Source organism: Malaya genurostris, chromosome 3 (assembly GCF_030247185.1).
Source record: "Malaya genurostris strain Urasoe2022 chromosome 3, Malgen_1.1, whole genome shotgun sequence".
Classification (NCBI taxonomy): domain Eukaryota; kingdom Metazoa; phylum Arthropoda; class Insecta; order Diptera; family Culicidae; genus Malaya; species Malaya genurostris.
Window position 1 is genome coordinate 123,425,737 of NC_080572.1, and position 21,286 is coordinate 123,447,022.

Consider the following 21,286-nt stretch of genomic DNA (forward strand, 5'->3'; position numbering starts at 1 on the left):
GATATTAATATTTCAAACAGTAAATTAATATTTTTCTCGGTAGCCGGCTGCCCAGATCAACTAATATAACCAATTAATAATTTTAATAAATAATTAAAATAATGAAGCGAAAATAATAAAGAATCAAGACGCGTGTGAAATCTGTTGACCTTTGTTTGGTGATTTAAAATGATTTTATAATAACTGTTTAGAATATTTCAATGCAATGAATCAACTTTTGTCTAAATCCTATTCGCTCGTTTATTTTGTATCACGTAGTTTCATTTATAGAAACGTGCTTAATCCACCTAGCAGTGAGATGATGCCTTTTTTTATCAATCCGCATGTGTTTTTTTGCATGACTAAAAAAACGCGAAAGGTAGATGCATAAACGAGTGACTGCATACTCGACAGCCGGCTGTCCGGAGTTTTGTCAATTTCGGAGATTGACTGTTTCGTGCATTATATTGCCAGCACAAAGTAACACATAAAACGATAATACTTTAAAACATTCTTGGTAGCCGGCTACCCAGAGCAATAAACACATGATAACATTATTAAAACATTTACTAACAAAGTATCCTCTCCTGTGATGCATGTGGGAATGCAGAGGATTCCTCGGTTCTTAGTAGCAACATGCATCGAACTAACAATCCTTTCCCTCCCAAGTAGATCTGCATTCGGACGTGGCCGGCGTCGGTATTGATCAGCATGCATGGTTCAATACAGTTTGCACAGTGTGAAACAATGTGTTATTCCCAAACATGTTACTTCAAAAAATCATTTTGCAATCTCAATTGGTCCAGATCAATAACGGAGTAGCAACACACGGGCGGTCTCTAATGCTAATGCTAATGCTAATTAATCTTACTTAAAGAACGAATGCATCTAGACGCTAATAATGTAAGTGAGAATCAATTTAACAAAGCGTCTAACTGTGTGTACATGATGTTTAAACGTGAAAGAGATGCAATTGCATTCGCTTCGGTTAACAATGAGGTGCACAGCGTTGAGTGTGATAACATTATATACAAAATCCCTGTGCACATGGTGGACAATGCCATAGAAGTACGCGTGCATGACCTTCCTCCGCAGGCCAGCGGTAAGTTTGTTAGGGATAATATATCGCAGTATGGTGAAATCCTTTCCATCGAAAGGGAAGTATGGCGGAATTTTTCCCCCGGCATCCGGAATGGCGTGTGAGTGGTACGTATGCAACTACGTAAGGCAATTCCATCTTACATCATTTGTGGTCAAAGTGGGATACATATGTGTATAACGCTGATTACGTATGAAGATCAGCTGGTTACATGCCAGTTTTGTGAACAACCGGCACACTACGGTAAACCTTGCACAGAAACTGCGAGAAGGACATCTTCAACCAAAGACAAGGTCAACCGTTCAACAATGGAAACTAGTGAGCGCAGTACTCCTGTTTCACCATCAAACCAACCAGCAACTGCAACCAATGTACAACAAGGCGCATCTAAAGCAACTAGCAACGAGCTCAAGATTGCGAACATCAAGGAAAACGAAAAGAAGACGGAAATCAACAACAAAACCATTTCAAAAAATGCATTTTTTGAAAAATCGGCTGATTCGGCCACGTAAAGCTTGTACGCAAATAGGCCTGAATAAAAATACCTTTTAAATAAAAAAAACTGCTAATTTTTGGCAGTTACATTGAAACTTTGGCGGGAAACATATTTCGGTTAATTTTACACCAAATATGCTCCCATATTCCCTATTGAATGATATTATCATTAAATTGTCGTTTTCTGAATAAAGTTTCTTAATCATTAACCAGTTTCTTCATTATGAGAAATGTGAAAACTCTAGAGAATGGACATAGCGAGATGGGTAAGACCTTCGCCCTTCATGCAGCTTATCTAGATTCGATTCCCAATCTTGTACATAGCATCTTGTAATTGAATCTTTTTCACGCGATAATGGAATGATTTTTTGTAGGTTATTTTCAGAACAAATTGGCTAGATTCTAGATTTTTTAAGACTCGTCACCCGGAACGGCCTAGGACACACAACCGTTTTTACTTTTCTTAACGTTTCGTTTTAGACTCGTCAGTGCAGAGCAGTTAATCGAGATTGTTACAATTCTTTATTTCTTGCGCACAAATTTTTTTTGCCACCAGCATACGCATATTCCTTGCCACACAGATTGCACTTCGTCTTTCTTGACTTTTGGTCCACGTCAAAAAATTTCCGCACGCTACTTTGTGTTGATTTTACAATTCAATTATTTTCTGAACAATTTTCATGTTATAACCTTTATTTCGAAACACGAATACTGCATTAAAAGCCAATTCCTATCGTTATTATTCCATCGTAATCGAAAGAGTGTGCAATAAGTGTGAAAAATTGAAATGATTGAATTCTCCGAGAGTATGATCTTTATGTGCGTGTTTTGTTGATGGTTTTCTCTTATTGCACTCTCTTTCAGCGCACCAGTGAGACGAAGCGAATATGGTGAGAACGAATTTCAATGACTGCTAGTGGCATTCATGCGCGAGCTTGGCACTTCGTCGAAGCCGAAGAAATAGAAATGTTCCCTTGCGGACCAACTGGGTTCGATTCCCAACCCCGCACATAGGGTTAGAAATTTTGTCTGGTCCGAAGAAGTGAATGACCTTAAGATTAAAACCGCGATACTGTAAGTATCGATACTAACAGTATCGCTCTGATGTGATATCGAAACCCAAAATACCCAATTATTGAAAGAAAGTATCGATACCTCAAAGCATCGACTCGGTATCGGATATTCCTAGTATGTATCTCCGGAACCAGAATTTGAACACGGATGAAACTCAATGGGAACCTATGAGACCATAAGACCTTTCATCTCAGCCAAAATTTTTGAAAATCATGCGTCATATCATTCTATCGGAAAGGTAATCTTATCGTTTATGATTACGAATTTTCGAGAAGGCCCTTAACGCGAGTAAAACATACTAAGGACCTTGGTGTCACATTGGATTGTGAAATTATCTTTACACTTCACTATGAATATATTTTAGCCAAAGCTAAATTTGTTTCAATTTCAATCAGTTTTATGTAAAATGCACATCTTTTCAACCTCATTGGAAAAAAATACCCTTAAATTTATCCATACCCTTGTAACATTTAGGAATTTTCCATCGAAATATAAGACCTAATAAATAAATTTAAGCTTGTGAGCTCTGGGAAAATTGAATGCATGTTCATTTTTTAATTTTTGCTATTCTCATATTTTGTTCATATTACCCTGTAATTCCGGAAGTGGATTTGGAATTATGGTAAAATTCGAAGACTGACAGTTCATAATACCTTTCATTTCAAATAACGGCTTTGAAAATCAATACAATTTTCTTCGATTAAAGTGATTGCACAATCTTCCGTTTCATAGGTGCATATCACCCTGGGACCTCGGAGTCGGCATTCAGATCCAGATAAAATTAAAATGCAGCTTATGAGACCTTAAGACCTTTCGTATGACTCTAAGTTTGTAAAAATCGATTCAACCAGTCGGCCTGGAGTCCAGCGAAAATCAGTTCAGCCAATTCTGAGAAAATTGAGACCATATTTTTTTATTTCATTGCTCCTAATAATTCCGGACTCGGAGTTTGAATGCCGATAAAGTTCTATGGCAGGCAAAGAAAACCCGGGTCGGCGAACAATACTACCTCTCTGAAAATCGGTTCTATCTTCGCCGATTAAAATAAGTAAAGATTGCATTATCCTTTTGATGCTTATCACCATGTAACTCCGGAACCGGATGTCAGATCCGGATGAAATTCAATTGCAGCATATGAGATCTTTTACTTTAATAAAAGTTTGTGAAAATCGGTCCAGTCAGCTGCCCAAGAGGTTTTGACCACTGAGTCCGGTACATCCGGAATCAAGAATTAGGAAGCAGTGTAGTCAAAGTCAAATCTCCCAAGTTACCTTCTTCGCTTGAAAGTATGATTACACATCAGTGACAATGTCCAAAATATTTATTATTTTTGATTATATGTAATTTAACTAAATTTGACAATGTATCTAAGCTCGTTCTACTACAGCAGTGTTTCGTTTAATTCATGGTATCAAAAAGGGACGCGAATGTTTTGTAGCACACATTGCTATTGTTATCATGGGCAATAAAAAGTGCTATTAAAGCGCAGGTACGAGGTGATCGAGTGCATTGTCATAGCCAACACAAGGGCGATGCAATATTGCAACACAAAATTCACAAAATTGCTGTGGAGCGTGGAAATTGTAGACTTTTACAGTCTCATCCAAATCGAAATGAAAAGTTGGAAAAAATAGCAACAAGGTCCCGGAACTGAAGAAATTTGAATATTCAATTACAAAGCAAAAAAAAAGTCAGCTATTGCAAGCCGAACCCGTTATTGTTTTCCAAAAAACAGCATTCACGCGGGAGCATGACTCGGAATACCATTCGCTTCGGTTCACCGGTCGGTTCTAGTGCTTGAAGTGGGGTTTCGATTTGAATTCCGTGCCACTCGAATGCATTGCACAGCGCAAAAGGTGGTGAAGCAGCAAATATGCTAACTTTGCTGATGGAACAGACAAGGACAGGTGTTGCGGTCAAAGTGAAATTAATAAAATTGTTTATTCGACATTACATTACTCGCCGGAGTGCTTGGTTCCGGTTCAAAGTAGTCCCAAACTTACCTGGTATTCACGTTCTTCGGTTCTGGCTCTGCGCCTGGCACGGAGCGCACGTCTCCGTGCTACTCCCGGACAGACCTGACACAGGCAAAATTTGGCGTAGATCCATTTGAATGACTTGGCCAGAATATCACCTGGCACCACCATAGAGGACCATCGGCGTTTTATATTGGTTGCATTCAGTCAAGCGCCAGCGGTGCGAATGATGCGATCACATCGTTGCAAACAGAAAAATAGGGCGATAAACGGAAAGAGAATATTAAAGTGAATTCCACTATTTGCTTGTTGTATTATTTGTGAGAATATTTTTAGAATTTAACTACAACTTACCTATGTTGGATAGATAAAGGAGAAACAGCGGCATTCCTATGATTGCGTAAAAGATGGTAGCAATTTTGCCCCATTCAGTGCGGGGAACGATATTCCCGTAGCCTGTTGCAAATGAAATAAAAAATAAGTATAGAAGAGCGTGAAAAGGAAAGTTCTGTGTAAAAAAATAGCGGAAATATCAAAGCTCAGAATAAAGTGTAATGTTGTAGAAACTTTTTTCAGTCCTCCAAACGAACCCAGTTGAAGTGGAAATAAAGCCACGTTGATACAAATATTTCAAATTTGTTGAAGGGTACCGGAGGTAGAGACAAAATTGTTTTAAAGAACTAGAAAAAAACTGTAATCAACTTTGTATCAACTTTATATCCAGTTACCATTGAAGTAAATAATGTGGGACTGGAATAGTGAATCGCAGCATTCGCGCTCCACAGGATTTTAAATCAATCCGATACTGACACTTTGCATGTAGAATACCACACACAAAAACAATCTACAAAATGAAATGTTACGTATCGGTTTTAACACGTGTGTGTTATGACTATCGCTCGATGGAATAAAGAGCAATATTTCCAAATTTCAGTTGAGGATAATGCTAATGTATCAGTTGTAAAATCGATCGTCCTGTGCATGCAACATTAGCTTGTTCACCATAAATATTACTTGACGATGGATTGACAGCATTATCGCCTTCAACTGAAGGTACAATACGAAAATAGATTTTAATATTGTATCGGATTTCAATGTCATATGCTGTGTATGTTATAACATGTTCTTGCATGCGACACGATAGTAAAGTATATGAAAACCAGCTTAATGTAAGTTGAATGTATATGTTTTAAATCTGCAGGGATTATTTATTATAGGTGTAATAGGCTCTTATTACCGTTCTCACTTCCACTTTCACTTGAATTTTCCTATTACCAGTTTCACGCACAGTGAAGTAATCACTGTAGTGAAAAAAAAAAGTTCTTAATCCACCTAGCAGTGAGATAATACCTTAGTTTTTTTTATCAATCCGCATGTGTTTTTTGCGTGAATACTCTTCGATGTTTTTAAATTTCATGGAATTATTTTAATGACCGTCGTTTCAAACGACAGTTTCAAATTTCAATCACTTTGACCTTGTAATTCTGGAACTGCAAGACTAATAGAAGAGAAAAATTGTATGAAACCATCAAATTATTCCTTTTAATCTAAACGTGTGACAATTACGCATTTCATGAGTGAGTTCCTCTTTGAAGTTTTTGTCATCATTTAAAAGTTAAATTCGCCCAATGGATTGTAAACCATTTCATTAGATTCGAAACTTTTGAAAATGAGTGTAGCCATCTTAGAGAAATTGTAGTACATTTCAAATAAAATTTTGGAGTACTTTCCGGTATCGAAAACCGAATACCGGTAAAACTGATACAAGTTTATTTGGTCATCGACTCTCATAATCTGTGAACCCGATAAAGCCGATAAATTTATGTGAAATTTTTACACTAATTAACCGGTGTCTCCTGAATCAGAAGTCGGATCTGATTGAAAATAATAAGTTTTTTGGGAGCTTAAAATCATTCATTTGAATATTAGATGGATGAAATCGGTTCAGCCAAATGAAATTCATAAACCTTATATGAGCGCATAGTAGAAATCAGTTAAGCCATCTCCGAGAAAAAATAATGAAATTTTTTACAAACAAATTTGATTTTCTCAACGAATTTCTTCGAATGGTACAAGGGTGTAAGAAGTTGCATTAAAACATTATTAAGAATCGTGTTTCACTTTGCTCCGAAACATCGCTTTATCATCAAGCGCGTAAAACTCCTACTACTGGAATAAGAGGAAAAGTCGCTCCGTTAAAAATGGACGAATTTCATCAATCTATGGCTTGTTGGATAGCTATCACCGTGTGGAATCTAAGTCTAAAAATTTATTCTGTTTTTAAAGTACATTGTGGCCGATATTGTCAAAAAACTGAAAACTTTGACATAAAACTTCGCATAACTGGAAAAGTAAACATCTCATTTCAAAAACGTTCTATAGCGTTCAGGGTGACGGGGAGACCTTTCATTTGCGATTAGTTTGTTAAAAATAGGTCTAGTCATCTCTGAGATCTCGACCACATACAGAAAAACACACAGGCATTTGCTCAGTGCGTCGAGCTGAATTGATTGGTATATTGCACTCGGCCTTTCGGGTTTCGGAGATTTTTTTTTTAAATTTGAGTGAATTCTATACTCGTTTTTTATAGTTATTAAAAAAAGGTAAACAAATTAATTCAAACTTTGAATCATTTCATGTGCACGGAATATACAGAAACCTGTCTTAATTTACCTAGTAGTGTGATGATGCTTTTCTTATATTTTTAAGTGTTACTATTTGAAATCAGTTGTAATTGCGGAATAGGAAGCCTGGACAAAGCTATACAAATTTTACTTCAACTTATGTGACCATAGTTGATTTGTATCTATGTTTGTAAAAATCTGCGCTGCTGCTTCTTTTTTTTTTGTTTCGATTATAGAGGTTTTAACCTTAAGGTCATTCGCCTCTTCGGACCAGAAAAATTTTCTGACCCTATGTGCGGGGATGGGAATCGAACCCAAGTGGCTGCTGCTTCTGATAAAACGGAGTGATATCCGGTTTGGAAAATACGATCACTATTCCGGTAACTGTAACTTAGATTTGGAATACCCGAAATCAGTGGATTTGGAGTGAAGTGCCCAACTGATGAATTGTATGACATCCTGAAGGACTGAAGCATTTACAAACGATGCCCACAGTGTGCGGAATTCGATTTCGTACACGCGTTAAAGAAAACGATACCCGTTACCGAAGCTTGGTTTTGAAAACATCACCGAGTGCATCAGCACAGATGTGTATGAATTTTCAACCCTGTTTAAAAAGCCAGAAACGCTGAGGCTGCTGTGTGTTCGAGATATGCAAAATCCTGCGCTCCTGATACTTCTATACATCAAATTTGTGCTAGAAAGCGTTTGATTGAATTCAATCTAAATAACGCATGAGTGTAAATCATCCTAGATGGAATTAAAACAAAGTTATTTGACGCAATAGACATTATTTGGTGTGAAATATTTTTCTACTAAATTGGAATTGTGTATTGCTGTTGCGAAGAAAAAGCTTTAAAAATAACTTTATCAATTTTATTACGATCTAAACTGATTATTTTTATAGATCCTTCATCTGGCACACGTTTCTCTTCATCTAGTGTTCAATTTATTGCGAATCAACCAACTGGTTGCAAATTCGAGCACGGTGTACACCAAACGAGAAAATGTGTTGAAACAACGGTAACCGTGCTGTACCGAAACCGGTGTTTTTCTGAGCTCTAGTGATAAAGAGTGTTTAAGGAGCATTTCTGAAAGCTACAATGACACCAGTTCGAGCATATAAATTTACCAATAGAAATTGACATAAACGATTGATTTTCATGCTCTTTTAATACATTTAATACATTTTAATATCCTTCATTAGATTCCCTGAAGATACAAAATCGGTAATTTTGTATGATTAACACCCCTCTGCGGTTTAAAAACAATACCAACGATTTAGAACATAAATCCATCGGCAATCATGTCTGATCTTGCTCATATGTGATCTTCTATCCCAATGCTCAGAGCTGATTGAATCATCCAGTGACTGATATTACGAAAATCTGGAATAATTGTAGCTCAAAATCACTACCGATTTTTTGCGGCGGAAGATCAGTGTCGATGTGATTCTAAGATCAGATCAGTAGTAATGTTTATTGAGAAGGATTATAAGTGAGCATTTTCGGTAGTGATTTCGATTTGAAGATTTTCTAATCTTTTCTCAGCCCTGATCTGGACCCGTTCAAACCGGAATGAGTTAATGATATATTTCCATTGACTAACAAAACCTGCAAATTAGAATAATTATGACGGTTGAAATTACCAACTCTTGACACATTTTTTCCAATTGCCCACTACACTCCCACACATCGAAAAGTTTCAATTTGGCCCGTTAGTAAATGCAACTAGTTTCAGCTGGAAAAAGAACCAAAAACACAAACATATTACTTGGAAATCAAATTTAATTCTAATACAATGTTCATTGAGATTCTATTTATATATTCTTTGATGCGCAATTTATTATTCACGATTCAGCGTACTATTGTTTTATTCTTGGTATATCTGATGGAAGCGCATTATATTTTGTATGACCAACAAAAAGAATCCTTTTGTGATCCATGGTTATACCGCTCGAACACGAAATAAGTTGTTACTACGGTGTGTTGTTCGAGAGAGTTGGAAACTGTAAATTATGGTGAGCTGCGGAGTAATGCAGATTTTCATGAACGAACAGGCTATGGTTATGAATAGGTCGGTTACTATCAGTGTATAACAATAAGCTCCAGAACAGTAGTGGTTAAATGAAAATGATTTTTAGGTATCTGTTTTGTAGAGGATTTTTTTGTGATGAGTCTAGGTCAATGTGGGGTCAAAATATATGCCTAAATATTTGAAATAGTCCTTTTTTCCAATAAAATTTTACTTTTTAGTTGGAGATGACGATGCGTTGGTATGGATTTCCTCATATAACGGAACATTATATACTTAGTCTTAGCTAGTCTTTAACGATAATAAATTCGCATTGAAATATTATCCTGAAAGCACATTCCATTGAGTTAATAAAAGCATTGATGTCACCATCAGGACAGAATTGGACGGTGTCGTTGGTGAATTGTTGAAGAGATCTTTTAAGCTGTAAATTACCCATGTCATTAATACATGAAAGAAATAATAGTGCTCCAATTTTACTTCCTTGTAGAAAACCAATGTTTATGGAAGCCTTCGATGGGTATCGCCATCGCCTTCGATGGGTACAAATTCTATTAGTTAAGTAACTACGGGTAATTATCCGAATTAGCAATGTCCCTGATACCATAGCCATCAAGTTTGTCCCAAAATATGCTATGATCTAATGGCTCGAAATAGGCTTTTTTAAGGTCTAAAAATAAACAACTATTATCTCGCTTATAATTTCGTCAATTAGTTCAATTATATCGTTTTGCGTGATAGAAGATCTTCTATTTGAATCTAAGATTTCCCAAATAAGTTAAGCCATTTAGGAGAAATCAATGTGAGTTCTATTCCGGAGTATTATGATTACTATTTACTTCCGCTGTCTTTTCAATAAACAAGTCCGGTAAACTAAATGAGTTCACTGAGCAGTTTTCAGGATTTTGATGAAAACACTTATGAAATCTTACATTTGTAACACCTTTTATTTTGCCATTCCGGTTCCGTAAGTGCGATCAAACTGAAATTCAATAGCATTCTATTATATCAAATTACATTCAAGGGAGCATTATAGATCGGCTCAGATGTGTTTTTTCGCAACGTAATTTCGATTTTAATAGTCTTCAAGACTACCTAAAACACGAAAAGATGGTGACTTTTGTTCATGTTAGTAGTAATCCGATTGCAAATGCAAACTTCTATTATGCTTATTACATCCAGACTCTCAAATTAATCAATACTAAATCCAATCATCTCTTTGATCAACTGATATCTAAGTACCTGAATAGGATTAAGCTCTGTAAAAAATCATGAAATTGCTTGAGAAATTTGGCTGACAATAAGTAACAATATGAAATTTAGGTCGTCTTTTAGGTATTGACACTCGTTACTCATCAGTTCTAGAAGCTTAAGGTTAATTCTATACAACTATAATCAACGACGTTTTTGTCATGGAATGATTATATTGATTAATGCTTATTATGGTAACGCTACCGACACAAAATAGAGAACTAAGTTCAAAATTAACAATGTTATAAAACAACATAGTGACAGAAATTAAGACAGATTCAAACCTGAACCACAGACGAGACAAATCATTGAGAAAGATATCCTCTTGATAAGAAAAATGAAAACCTGTTTTAATCCACCTAGTGGTGTAATGATGCATTTCGCATATCAATCATACCATCATATATAATACTGCCACCTATGAGAAAAGCTAGAAAACATATTTTTATTTTTTTGCACTTTTTACCCCATAATTCCGGAACCGGATTCAAATAATATTCAGGAATTTTGTATGGGACCACAAGACCTTTCATTAGAATCTAAGTTTGTAAAAATCGGTTCAGCCATCTCCGAGAAAAGTTAGTGCAAAAAAACATTAAATACACACATACGCACATACACCCTCACATACACACACATACATTTTGCGTACTCGACGAGCTGAGTCGAACGGTATATACCGTTTGTTTGAAGCCAGTTAAGAAACTAGTTTCAACGTTGTTGAACTGAAAATCGAGTCAGTTTCGAACCTGGTTTTTATATCAGGTTTGCTCAAACCCCCGTTGCTAAGTGGGAAATCAACACAGTTTCGTGAAAAGTGTTTGTTTGATGAAACTACCCTGGGTCAATTTCAGTTATCTCAAGCGAAAACAACATAAGTAACCTTTTTCCGTCACGAGATGGTGTAACTGTGATGTCTTTTTCGATTTTTATTGGATTCCCTGGAGTGATCAATATTGATATATAATATATTTGGAGAAAATCTAACAAAAAGCTGAAAATAATAAATGTCGATAGAATACGTCCGAGTGAAAGATAATTGTGGTCGTCATTCCGATGAATTCTTGGAACTAGGAAATTAAAGATCTTTCTGGAAAACATCTCGAAAATTGAAGAGACGAAGCATAGTTATTTTTGGGCAGATATATAATGCAATTTGTCAAAAGAAATCATGTTATTTTTATGACGAAATGTAATATTGTGGATACAGATCAGATTGTTGAAGAAAATATCTTGCACTTTTTAGAGGGGCGCTATGTTCTTCATGCATCATTTGGATGGAAAATTTTCTTTCTCACTTGAACTCTCGTACAATGCTACAGTAATCCTTCTCATTCCGTATCTGTACCAAGTGAAGAAGGTTTAGGATAGCAGAAAATGGCCCAAGATGGGAAAACAAAACACTTGTAGCCACTTGCTCTCAGGTATCTACGGTTGGGTACTATCAGTACGTTTTTGTTGATATTGTCGGTTTACCGCACTAGGATTAAGTAGGAAAGGTGATGACTATTGGGAGATAACATCCCATGTCTATATGAAGCTCAACGAATCGACTAGATACTGTATGGTTGAAAGAGTTTCCTGATTTGGTTTGAAAGCATGAAACTTCCTTATATGTGCTGAAGCCTTGGGATTGTTTGTATAATCACGCCTGAGTTGAATCGAAAGTGTGGAAGGAGTTGTTTTGTGATAGAGGAATGCACACATCCATCTTATTAGAATTTGAATTCTTCCGATATTTTCACGTTGTTATAGTTGAATTTTACTTCGAGTGCGAACTGAGTGCGACTGTTAAAAGCTTCGAAGCCACTTTCTAAAGTTTATTTTTCTGCGAAGTAGAATCATACTAAACCGCAGTGATTAATGGTTCAGAGATTCAATATCTGATATTCGCAAATGTCTCGACTTGTGAATCGCTGTATTGTCTTGTTATAGCAGTATTTTTCCTCGACATATGAGGTCGTTTTTCGCGATTTTTGCAATACATTGATCTAACAACGCTATGTAGTATTCGCTATTGATTGTTTTACCTTTCTCAAGGTAGTCGATGAAGATTATACTGTGTGTCAGGGGTGGAAATAAGCAAAGTTTTTGATTCACAGTAAATAAAAATAGTTAGTATTATTATTTCATATCACATATTAATTGTAGATATTATAATGAATTCTGCAACGAATGATTTTTGATAAAATAAATTTTGATTTTACTTAGAATTTATAAATGTCTTCATCTTATTCAGTATTACTGTCTGATTCGGAATCAATATTTCAACAAAATTCGGTTCGTTTTAATGCTACTCTGTGTTCATTAAACAGGTTTGAAGTTCAAATGGCTGTCACTTACAGTTCCGGTGATGTAATGGTATAAGTGACGTTACCGTCAAAACTGATTACCGCTCAATTTTCTCGAATATGGATTATCCGATATCAATAATTTTAGGCTCGTTAAGTGAGTTTATTGCGTCGGTCGCATAGAAATTCGTGATGTATTTGAAATTTATTTAGTAATACCGTCGTGGTGGAGTAATGTCATCAATAAAAACAGCTAATAATATCAACTAACATGCTGCGATGAATAAAAATTATAACTATAAGAAAAACATGTAAAAGCGTCACAAAGCGTGCTAAGGAGTTGATTAATATTACCCTATTTAGCTAGAATATCATACACAGAAGTAACAGAAGTGCAAGATTTGACTACGCCAATTTAAACGCACCATTTAAACGCTGCGTCAGATGCTGCTACAGTTAGCTCTTTAAATAAAATTCATGTCAAACAGCGTTTCATTTAGAAAAATCTAGGTAATGCATGAACATCATCATCAGCATCAACCAGCTGGAAGTAAAACAAAGTCTTTTGTCACTATAATCACAATCTGGTAAGATATAGTTTTTTACTAGTTTTGCATTGCGTATTGATATTGAGCAGCGAAAACTGTAAAATTATCATTATCAAATGGAATCTAGCATTCATTTCCTTTCATCTAGTATTCATTTTACTACAATTAAACAACAGGTTGCGAAATCGAATACGGTTTGTATCAAAGGAGTACATGTATTAAAACTTCGAAAACCGTGCCGTAATGAAACCGGTATTTTTGCAACTTTGGTGATAAGGACTGATAAAGGAGCATTCTTGAAAGTTGCAAATTGACAATTTTTCCCAATTTGAGCACCCTCATGCATATAAATTGACATAAATCATCGATGTACAAATTCCTTGAAAAGGAATATTCCCCAATATCACCCATCACTACACTTCCCAAAGATGCAACATTTACCATTTTCCACGATTTTTTGAGTCTCATTGACACGCGTTATCCTTAGTTAAAAATTACTGTAGGATTACTGTTGTCACTAATTCTCACGCCCCTCATTGGGATCAACGATTTTAGATGTGAAATCAATCGACACTCTTGTCTGATTTTGCTCATATGTGATTTTCTTCCAAAATGCTCAAAGCTGGTCGAATCGTCCAGTAATTTGATCTTACAAAAATCAGTGATAATAGTATCTCAAGATCACCACCGATCGGTATTGATTTTGATCGATCCTAAAAAAATCAGATCAGTTCTAAAAAAATTAGATCAGTTCTTTATTGGGAAAGATCACAGAAGTGCTAGTGATTACGATTTAATGACTGTTTGTTCTTGATTTATCCACTTTGAATGAGATAACCGGATAAAGTCTTAGCTGGTACTTTCAGAGCAAATGTGTTGATTTTTGCATGGAAAATTGTATGTTTCTCTTTGCTGCGGGATTCATTCCACATATTGACTGTTATGTATTTTATCGAACAGATTCAAAGCAGTTTGCTGTATTAATTAGACGTATGCGCTTGCAGTACACTTTTAATCTACATGTTGTTTAAGATGTAAAGGATTTTTTTGCGTACTGGATATTGATGATGAACCTTTCATTTTAATGTAATTGAATAGAATTCTTTATCTTGATGAATTAAGCCTATTAAAATATTTTTCGGAATCAAAATACATAAAATTACTTCAATTATCGATATTAACAGGTTTAAAAAGTAGTTTAATGCAATTTAAATTACTTACGTGATTACTATATTTAATTCCAGATCATATTTGAATGATTATTATGTACCACGCAAACAATTTAAAATAAATTTTATGGTGGTGTTGAGCAAGATCGCATCAGGATTTTCAAGAAGTAGATAAGAAACTTTAGAATGATTGAATAGTTACAGCTATTTATCCCCGCTTTTGAAAACCTAATTATTAACAATTGTGCCGTACGCCAAGGAAAGTAATTGAACAAGTCTTAAAAACACAACTGCCAAAAAATGTAGAGTTTAATATTACTACAAAATTGTATGAATAATGCATTGTGATCGGGGACTTGTCGGAGAGTTAATTAGCACAAGTTACTACACCTGTACTCATGCGCATGGAACGCTCGAACTCATTTCTTGGCTAAATGCGCAGAGAACGAACGAAGTGCCGTACATCCATTTCTGCCGCGGTACTTAAATGCGCGAACGAGTTTTTGAGAGCAGTTAGTGCTCTTCGTCTGCGCATGGTTGTCTTCTGAGTATGAGAACAAATTTGTCTCGCAATAAAAAGAGCGCGTATGGATAAGGTCTGCTGCTACTCTGTGTAATGTACAGTTCCCACCATTTAAAAACTTATCATCATTTTAGTGTTGTTACCCAATTTTTTAATTCACGGTGTTCGGTTTTCTCAATCACAATCGGAAATCTTGATTCACATTTTCCTGCGCAAAATGGGCTTAGAAGAAATACCATCAGTTTAGAAAGATTTAGAAGAAATACCATCAGCAGCTTCACCCATCTCAGCATCCTCCCATCACAGTAATCTATCGGAAGATTTGAGGAATCAAAATTTTGAGGTATTTAATAAAGGTATTCCTGGAATTAATGTATAGCTGAATCGTGAAAAAGACACTAGATAGGTCTATGAGAAGATGAAACGCTACGTAGAGGCTTCTCGCCACAGGCAGTCATGTGCAGTGAAGTCAATGGTTATCTTCACTTGAATGGAATCGGTATAATAGTTTGTTTTGCTATTATTCCACAATTCAGCGATAAAATAATTAATATTTAATAAAATATCAGAAAGTTTTGATAAATTTCATAGAAGTTTTAGAAATTTTTTAGTGAATTAGAAGAATACAAATAATTAAATTGTATTAATTGTAATTAAATTAATTAATTCTACTTTTAGTGAATTAGAAGAATACAATAAAACTAACCAAATCGGTTTAGTATCAACGAAGATACAGCCATTTGTCAATACCGGTCCGACTGTTTTTGAGGCTTGAAGTGTTCAAAAATGAGCCATAACTCGGACCTTCTGTCGGTTTTCCATTAATAACTTTTCCACAAACGTCGGATTGTTTTGCGCTTCGGCAAAAAAAAGTTTCACAAATTGCGTTGACTTTACCTCTGTTTTGCGCTTCAAATTGAACTGTTCAAGCACTTACAAGTCGAAGACGAAATGTAAAGAATAGTGTATTTCTTCAGCGGCCATTACACGTAACAATATTATTGTCAATCCAAAGTATTGTCAATACCATCAATCTAATTGGCTTGATAACTTGAGTCCGAGTTTTTCGAAAAATTCAAGCGCTTGGCGCTTTAAATATTTCAAATGAATATTAAAATATTGAGAGAAGAGGTCATTGCACATATTTAACAGTTTCTCTTTTGAGAGAAAGTATTGTCGGATTGATGAGCAGTTTTGATTTTTTGACAATATTTTCGACAATCCAATGAATTCGGGGACGGGTGTAGCGTGATGGGATAGTCGATGCCTTTCACCCAGCCCGCCTGGGTTCGATTCCCAACCCTGCACATAGGGTCAGAAAAATTTTCTGGTCCGAAGAGACGAATGACCTAAGATGTTAAAGCCTCTATAATTGAAACAAAAAAAAATCCAATGAAGCTTCCATTACACGATCGAAAGCTTTGTCAATACTTTTTGTATTGACAATAATATTGTCTCGTGTAATTGGCCGCTTTCGATCGAGCTAAAATTTTGAATAGTTCATATGGGACCCAGAAAGAACATGGAAAATTTGATGAAGCTGAAATCTTAATCTAAATAGCATAAAACACCACAGGACTAGGCTGGAAGGCAAGGTAAGTGATGCTCAAGACTCGATAGACAAAAACTTTACCTCGATGGAATTAGTTTTTTTTTCAAATTGTTATTTGCGTACTTCTAAAATGTAAGAGTTTAAGTATTATTTTATGAATATTTGCTTATCGTTTTTAGTATATTTACAATATTGAAACAATTACAAGTATTGTTACAATATTGAAATCATTATAAAACCGGGCCGCATGCTTCTCAATTTGACAGATCTATTATTAACATGGGAGACACGCACAAACGGTTCGCAATTACTCGACTTTTTTGAAAGAAACAATTTATCTTTGATGACCCACGGAGTAATTCCACCCGCGAGATATTAGTTTATCTTAGGATACTTTTTTGCACGTACCCGAAAGTAACTTACTACCCCATCAAGGTTGGTTTGGTTTTGTCAATAGCCTACGACAGGCTATTTTTTCTATGTATTTTGCTATACATCTTCCTTCTTCATAGCTGGGTGAATGCGTTGATAGAATTTCAATTATGCGCATCGCATACGTAGAAAAATATGCTATATAACAATTTGACATGGCTAGTCAACAAAGATCCTAGCCTTCGGTGGAATCCGTTTCTAGCATAACGTAATATATTCGCTGATCAGAATTCACAAACTGACGTTTATACATTTTTCATTGAGCGTGATACGTCCAGTTTTCGTTAAGATTTACTACCCTTTATAGATTTACAGATTCTGTTGATGTAGGTCTACGTATGGAAAGAATGGCAAGGGCCGTAAAAAAAAGAAAAAGCAAAAGCACTTACCAATTGTAGTGATGACTGTTAGGGAGTACAGGAATCCTCCGGAGAAGGACCATTGCGTTTCGCTCTCAAGTGTGATGTCACTTCCTTGCCAGCCACGGCGGGCCCACAGCACAATCTTCTCCTGGTAGGCACGTATTTCTTCTCCTACTCTAGAAGGAAAGAAGGCAGCCAGCAAAAGAACAAAATGTACGGAAATAAATTTCTTAACAAAAGCATTTGTGTATTGGAATAAGTTTTATCGTTTTGTTTGTATATTGATCAAAATCCTATCAATGGCATAAATTTAGTCCTTGTGCATGATTCGGGTGGCGAGGGATTTGTCCAAAGAAATGAAAAGAAGACTTATGCAACTCGAAACGATAAATGTTATGATTTGTAATAACAACATAGTTGAATGAGAAACTAACGTATTTTTTATAGTTTCTATGCCAATTATGAGTTTCGATGCTTTTACCATATATTTAATTGGTAGATACAGTGAGTTCACTGTCCATGTGGAAATTGGCCTATTGGGTTGTGGGCGTCGGCGCGGGACGAATTACAATTAGAAAATATGAAGAACAGTATACGTTTGAAAATACGTCAAGAAGTGGTCGGAAATCTAAGATATGTTAGCTCAGCTAAATTTTGATCCAGTTACGGAATTGAGAAGTGATGACGATTTGAAAATTTATTCCTTCATATAAAGTGACGATACAAAAATACTTTATCTGGATTCAAAACTATTCCAATTTGTTTCGGCACTGAAAAATTCCTGATTTCTCTGGAAAGAAGAAATGAATTGATTTTCACAAACTTTGTTGCAAATCAAACGTTTCATTATTCCATAAGATCCTATTTAATTTTTCCGGCAACTAACTTCCGATTCCGCGAAGCAGATATTTTCCGAATGAAACGAAACCATATTTATACATAAAATTGTATTGGTCTAATCAATCTAGACTTTCAGGTTAAACAAAGGTTATAAAGAAGAAACCTAAAGTGATATAATATATATCAACCGTTTATATTCTTTTAAAGGCTGGCTAGAAGTAAATCGGTACGGCCCTCGTCCACCTCTAGTGTTGGGAAATGATTTTTTGTCAGTGGTTTGTTTACACTTTTATAGAGAATAACTGGAGCAAGTTTGATCAAAGTCGTCGAATATTGAGCACAAACACCTGGAAAATCCGGAGTAATGCGGTCCCAAGTAAGCTAGAGTGCTGAAGATGCCACGAAAACAAGTTTTTCGAGTGTTTGAAATCTACAAGTAAACTATGTTATAGCCAAACACGGTCTTTCGATCCAAAATGTGGTCAGAAGGTATAACGCTAATTTTCAAACGGTGCGTAACATCCTTGCTTGGAAAAGATACAAGTCGAACAAAGCCAAAGTAAACATCCAATCCGGCACGTGATGCAGATTTGCGTGACCAAAAAGCGTGCAAGACTCTTGTATGACCCAGTTTTGATGAGCCCTTGCACTTTGATCGATGACGAAATATACGTTAAACTCAGTTTTGGGCAGCCTTTTGGTTAAAAATTTTGCATTGCGACTGGAAGTGGGAATGAACCAGGATGATTCAAGTTTGTGTTTGCCGATAAATTTGCGAAGAAGACCATGATTTGCAGTTGCTTGAAAATGGAACCATTTGTCTCATTCTCGACGATGACATTCCAAGTTTACATGGAAAAATGTCTGAAAAGATGTGTATATCAGTATCCATCAGTAAGCATAGAAGCAAAGTATTCTTTTGGTCTGATATGCTGTTATTTTTCCAAGGTGGTTCTAGAGTAGTTTGCTATCAACTATGTCAATTTTGTTCCCAATCTAATGAACCTTTCGAATTGCCCGGAAATTCGACTATTCAAAAAATACTGGATAATTTCCAAACAGCGATTTCGACGAAGCAGGACGACTAATCCATCACGCCATACCTGTCCCGAAATTCAAATTATTTATTTACTTAATTGCATCTTTATAGAATGGTTCAGTAAGCAAGAATCCGGAAAGTCATGCCTTTCAATTTTACTATTTTCCCTCGTATTTCGGACATATACGTTTTTGTTTGTTCGGCATTTTTCTCAACTAGACCATGGCCGAAATAGTAAAAAACAAATCAATTACCTCGACTTGTTCTTCATATTATTAAAAAGATTTTTTTATTATCTGTTTTATCCTCCACTTGGTAAGTAAATTTACAATTTCGCTCTGAACAACGCAAACGAGATCTCAATGGTAATAATCAAATAAAATTAACGATTCGGTTGTCAGTCATTATTTGTAATTGAAAACCTTATTTAAATTTTAATAATGAAAACCACGGTCTAATAATTACACACACACACACACATTTGAAAATGGTACTTTTTATAACTATCAGTGACATTTCCCGTTACTACATTCTTTTGCACAATGTCATACCATGGAAACGAGAGTAATCTCGAAAACAAACGAGCGGTAATTAATATCAGGGACCCAACAGACCGTGAGTGCGAGGTGAAAAATCGAAGACGGGCCAGGTCAATCGCACGGATCCGAATTAATGGGTTCAATTGATCGAAATATGGCTTCCGCAGATGTCAGTTCGGTTGAGAGGAAGTCGGCTCTGACCAACAGAGCGTATCGACTCCGGCAGTTTTTGTGCTGTGAAAAGTACGTCATTCGTGAGGATAGCATAGGGTTGAGTTAGATCAGGGGCGCAGAATAAAGCAGGACGACAAGTGGGACGAAGACAATGACGAAAAATTACTCACCTTTCCTCGAACACAGATTTGTTGAACACATTCACTTCGCAGCAGGATATCTGCCACAGCCGCATGGCAGTCTCGTTTCTCTTGGACGGTATTTGAGCAAACCTTTCTAAAGCTTCATTACCTTCGATCGCGATGAACATGAACGCACCTGTAATTGAAGTATACATAATATATGAGAACGAGTGGTAGGCCCCGGTTTGTTTAGATAGCAAAAAGTGTATGTCTGAAAAGGGGAAAAAGGCTCTTGTTGCTACCAGACATAGAAGTGACCGAACGAAGGGAATCGGAGCAGATGGAAGCTAGCAGATGACGAGAAAACCCACTTCTAGACTTCAAATTGGTGTGTCCCCAGGGTGATTGCTCTTTTAATTACTTTTGACCTACTGGGTTTTGTCTTCAACGTAATTCAGCGACTTTTATTCTAGCTCTTTGTTGGTTTAGATGGAGTTCATTGGCGGTCATAGAGGATGGATAAAATCTGTTGGTTTTTTTAGTGTTAGGCAATCAATTTTAGTACAAATTTCGTACAATTTGAAATTATAGAATACATGCATCGTATATGAATCAGTTCATATCGTACACATATCGTTATTCAAGAGTATTCGAGATGAGAATATATTTTTTTATTCATTTTAGTCCAGTTTTGCTTGAATTTTCAATTGAATAAAGATTAAGATGTCACTCTGAACGCTATTGATTGGTTTTGAGATCGGATGTTTACTTTCAAAGTTATATGAAGTTTTATGGCAGAATTTTTAGTTTTTTGACCATATCTGTCACAATTGACCTTGAAAACAGAATATGTTTTTAGACTTAGATTCCGCACGGCAATAGTCCAAAAAGCTTTGAATTGTTAAAATCCGTCCATTTTAACAGAGATGTTGATATTTTTGTGTGCACGACTTTTCGCCTTATTCCAGTAGTAGAAGTTTTACGCGTTTGATGATAAAGCGACGTGTCGGAGCAAAGTGAAACACGATTTTCGATACTGTTTTATGCAGTTGTTTCTAAGCACCTAAAAGACTATGCAACGTCTTGGTATTACATTCCTTTTGTGGTATTTGGCCTTTCTGTTTCAATAGACTTTGTTGCCAATTCTTATTGTATAGAAGAAT

General features: G+C 35.8%; 1 protein-coding gene across 9 annotated transcripts in view; it reads right to left on the reverse strand.

Moving 5' to 3' along the window:
* Positions 1–21,286, reverse strand: part of LOC131434995 (TWiK family of potassium channels protein 18) — a 94,172-nt gene that overhangs the window by 30,543 nt on the left and 42,343 nt on the right. For all 9 annotated transcript variants that reach the window (XM_058602408.1, XM_058602412.1, XM_058602407.1 and 6 more), the window contains 4 exons: positions 20,172–20,319; positions 17,437–17,585; positions 4,978–5,079; positions 4,651–4,781 (listed from right to left, as the gene is read on the reverse strand). In XM_058602408.1, the coding sequence (XP_058458391.1) occupies positions 4,651–4,781; positions 4,978–5,079; positions 17,437–17,585; positions 20,172–20,319 (530 nt within the window). The remainder of the gene's footprint in view (positions 1–4,650; positions 4,782–4,977; positions 5,080–17,436; positions 17,586–20,171; positions 20,320–21,286) is intronic.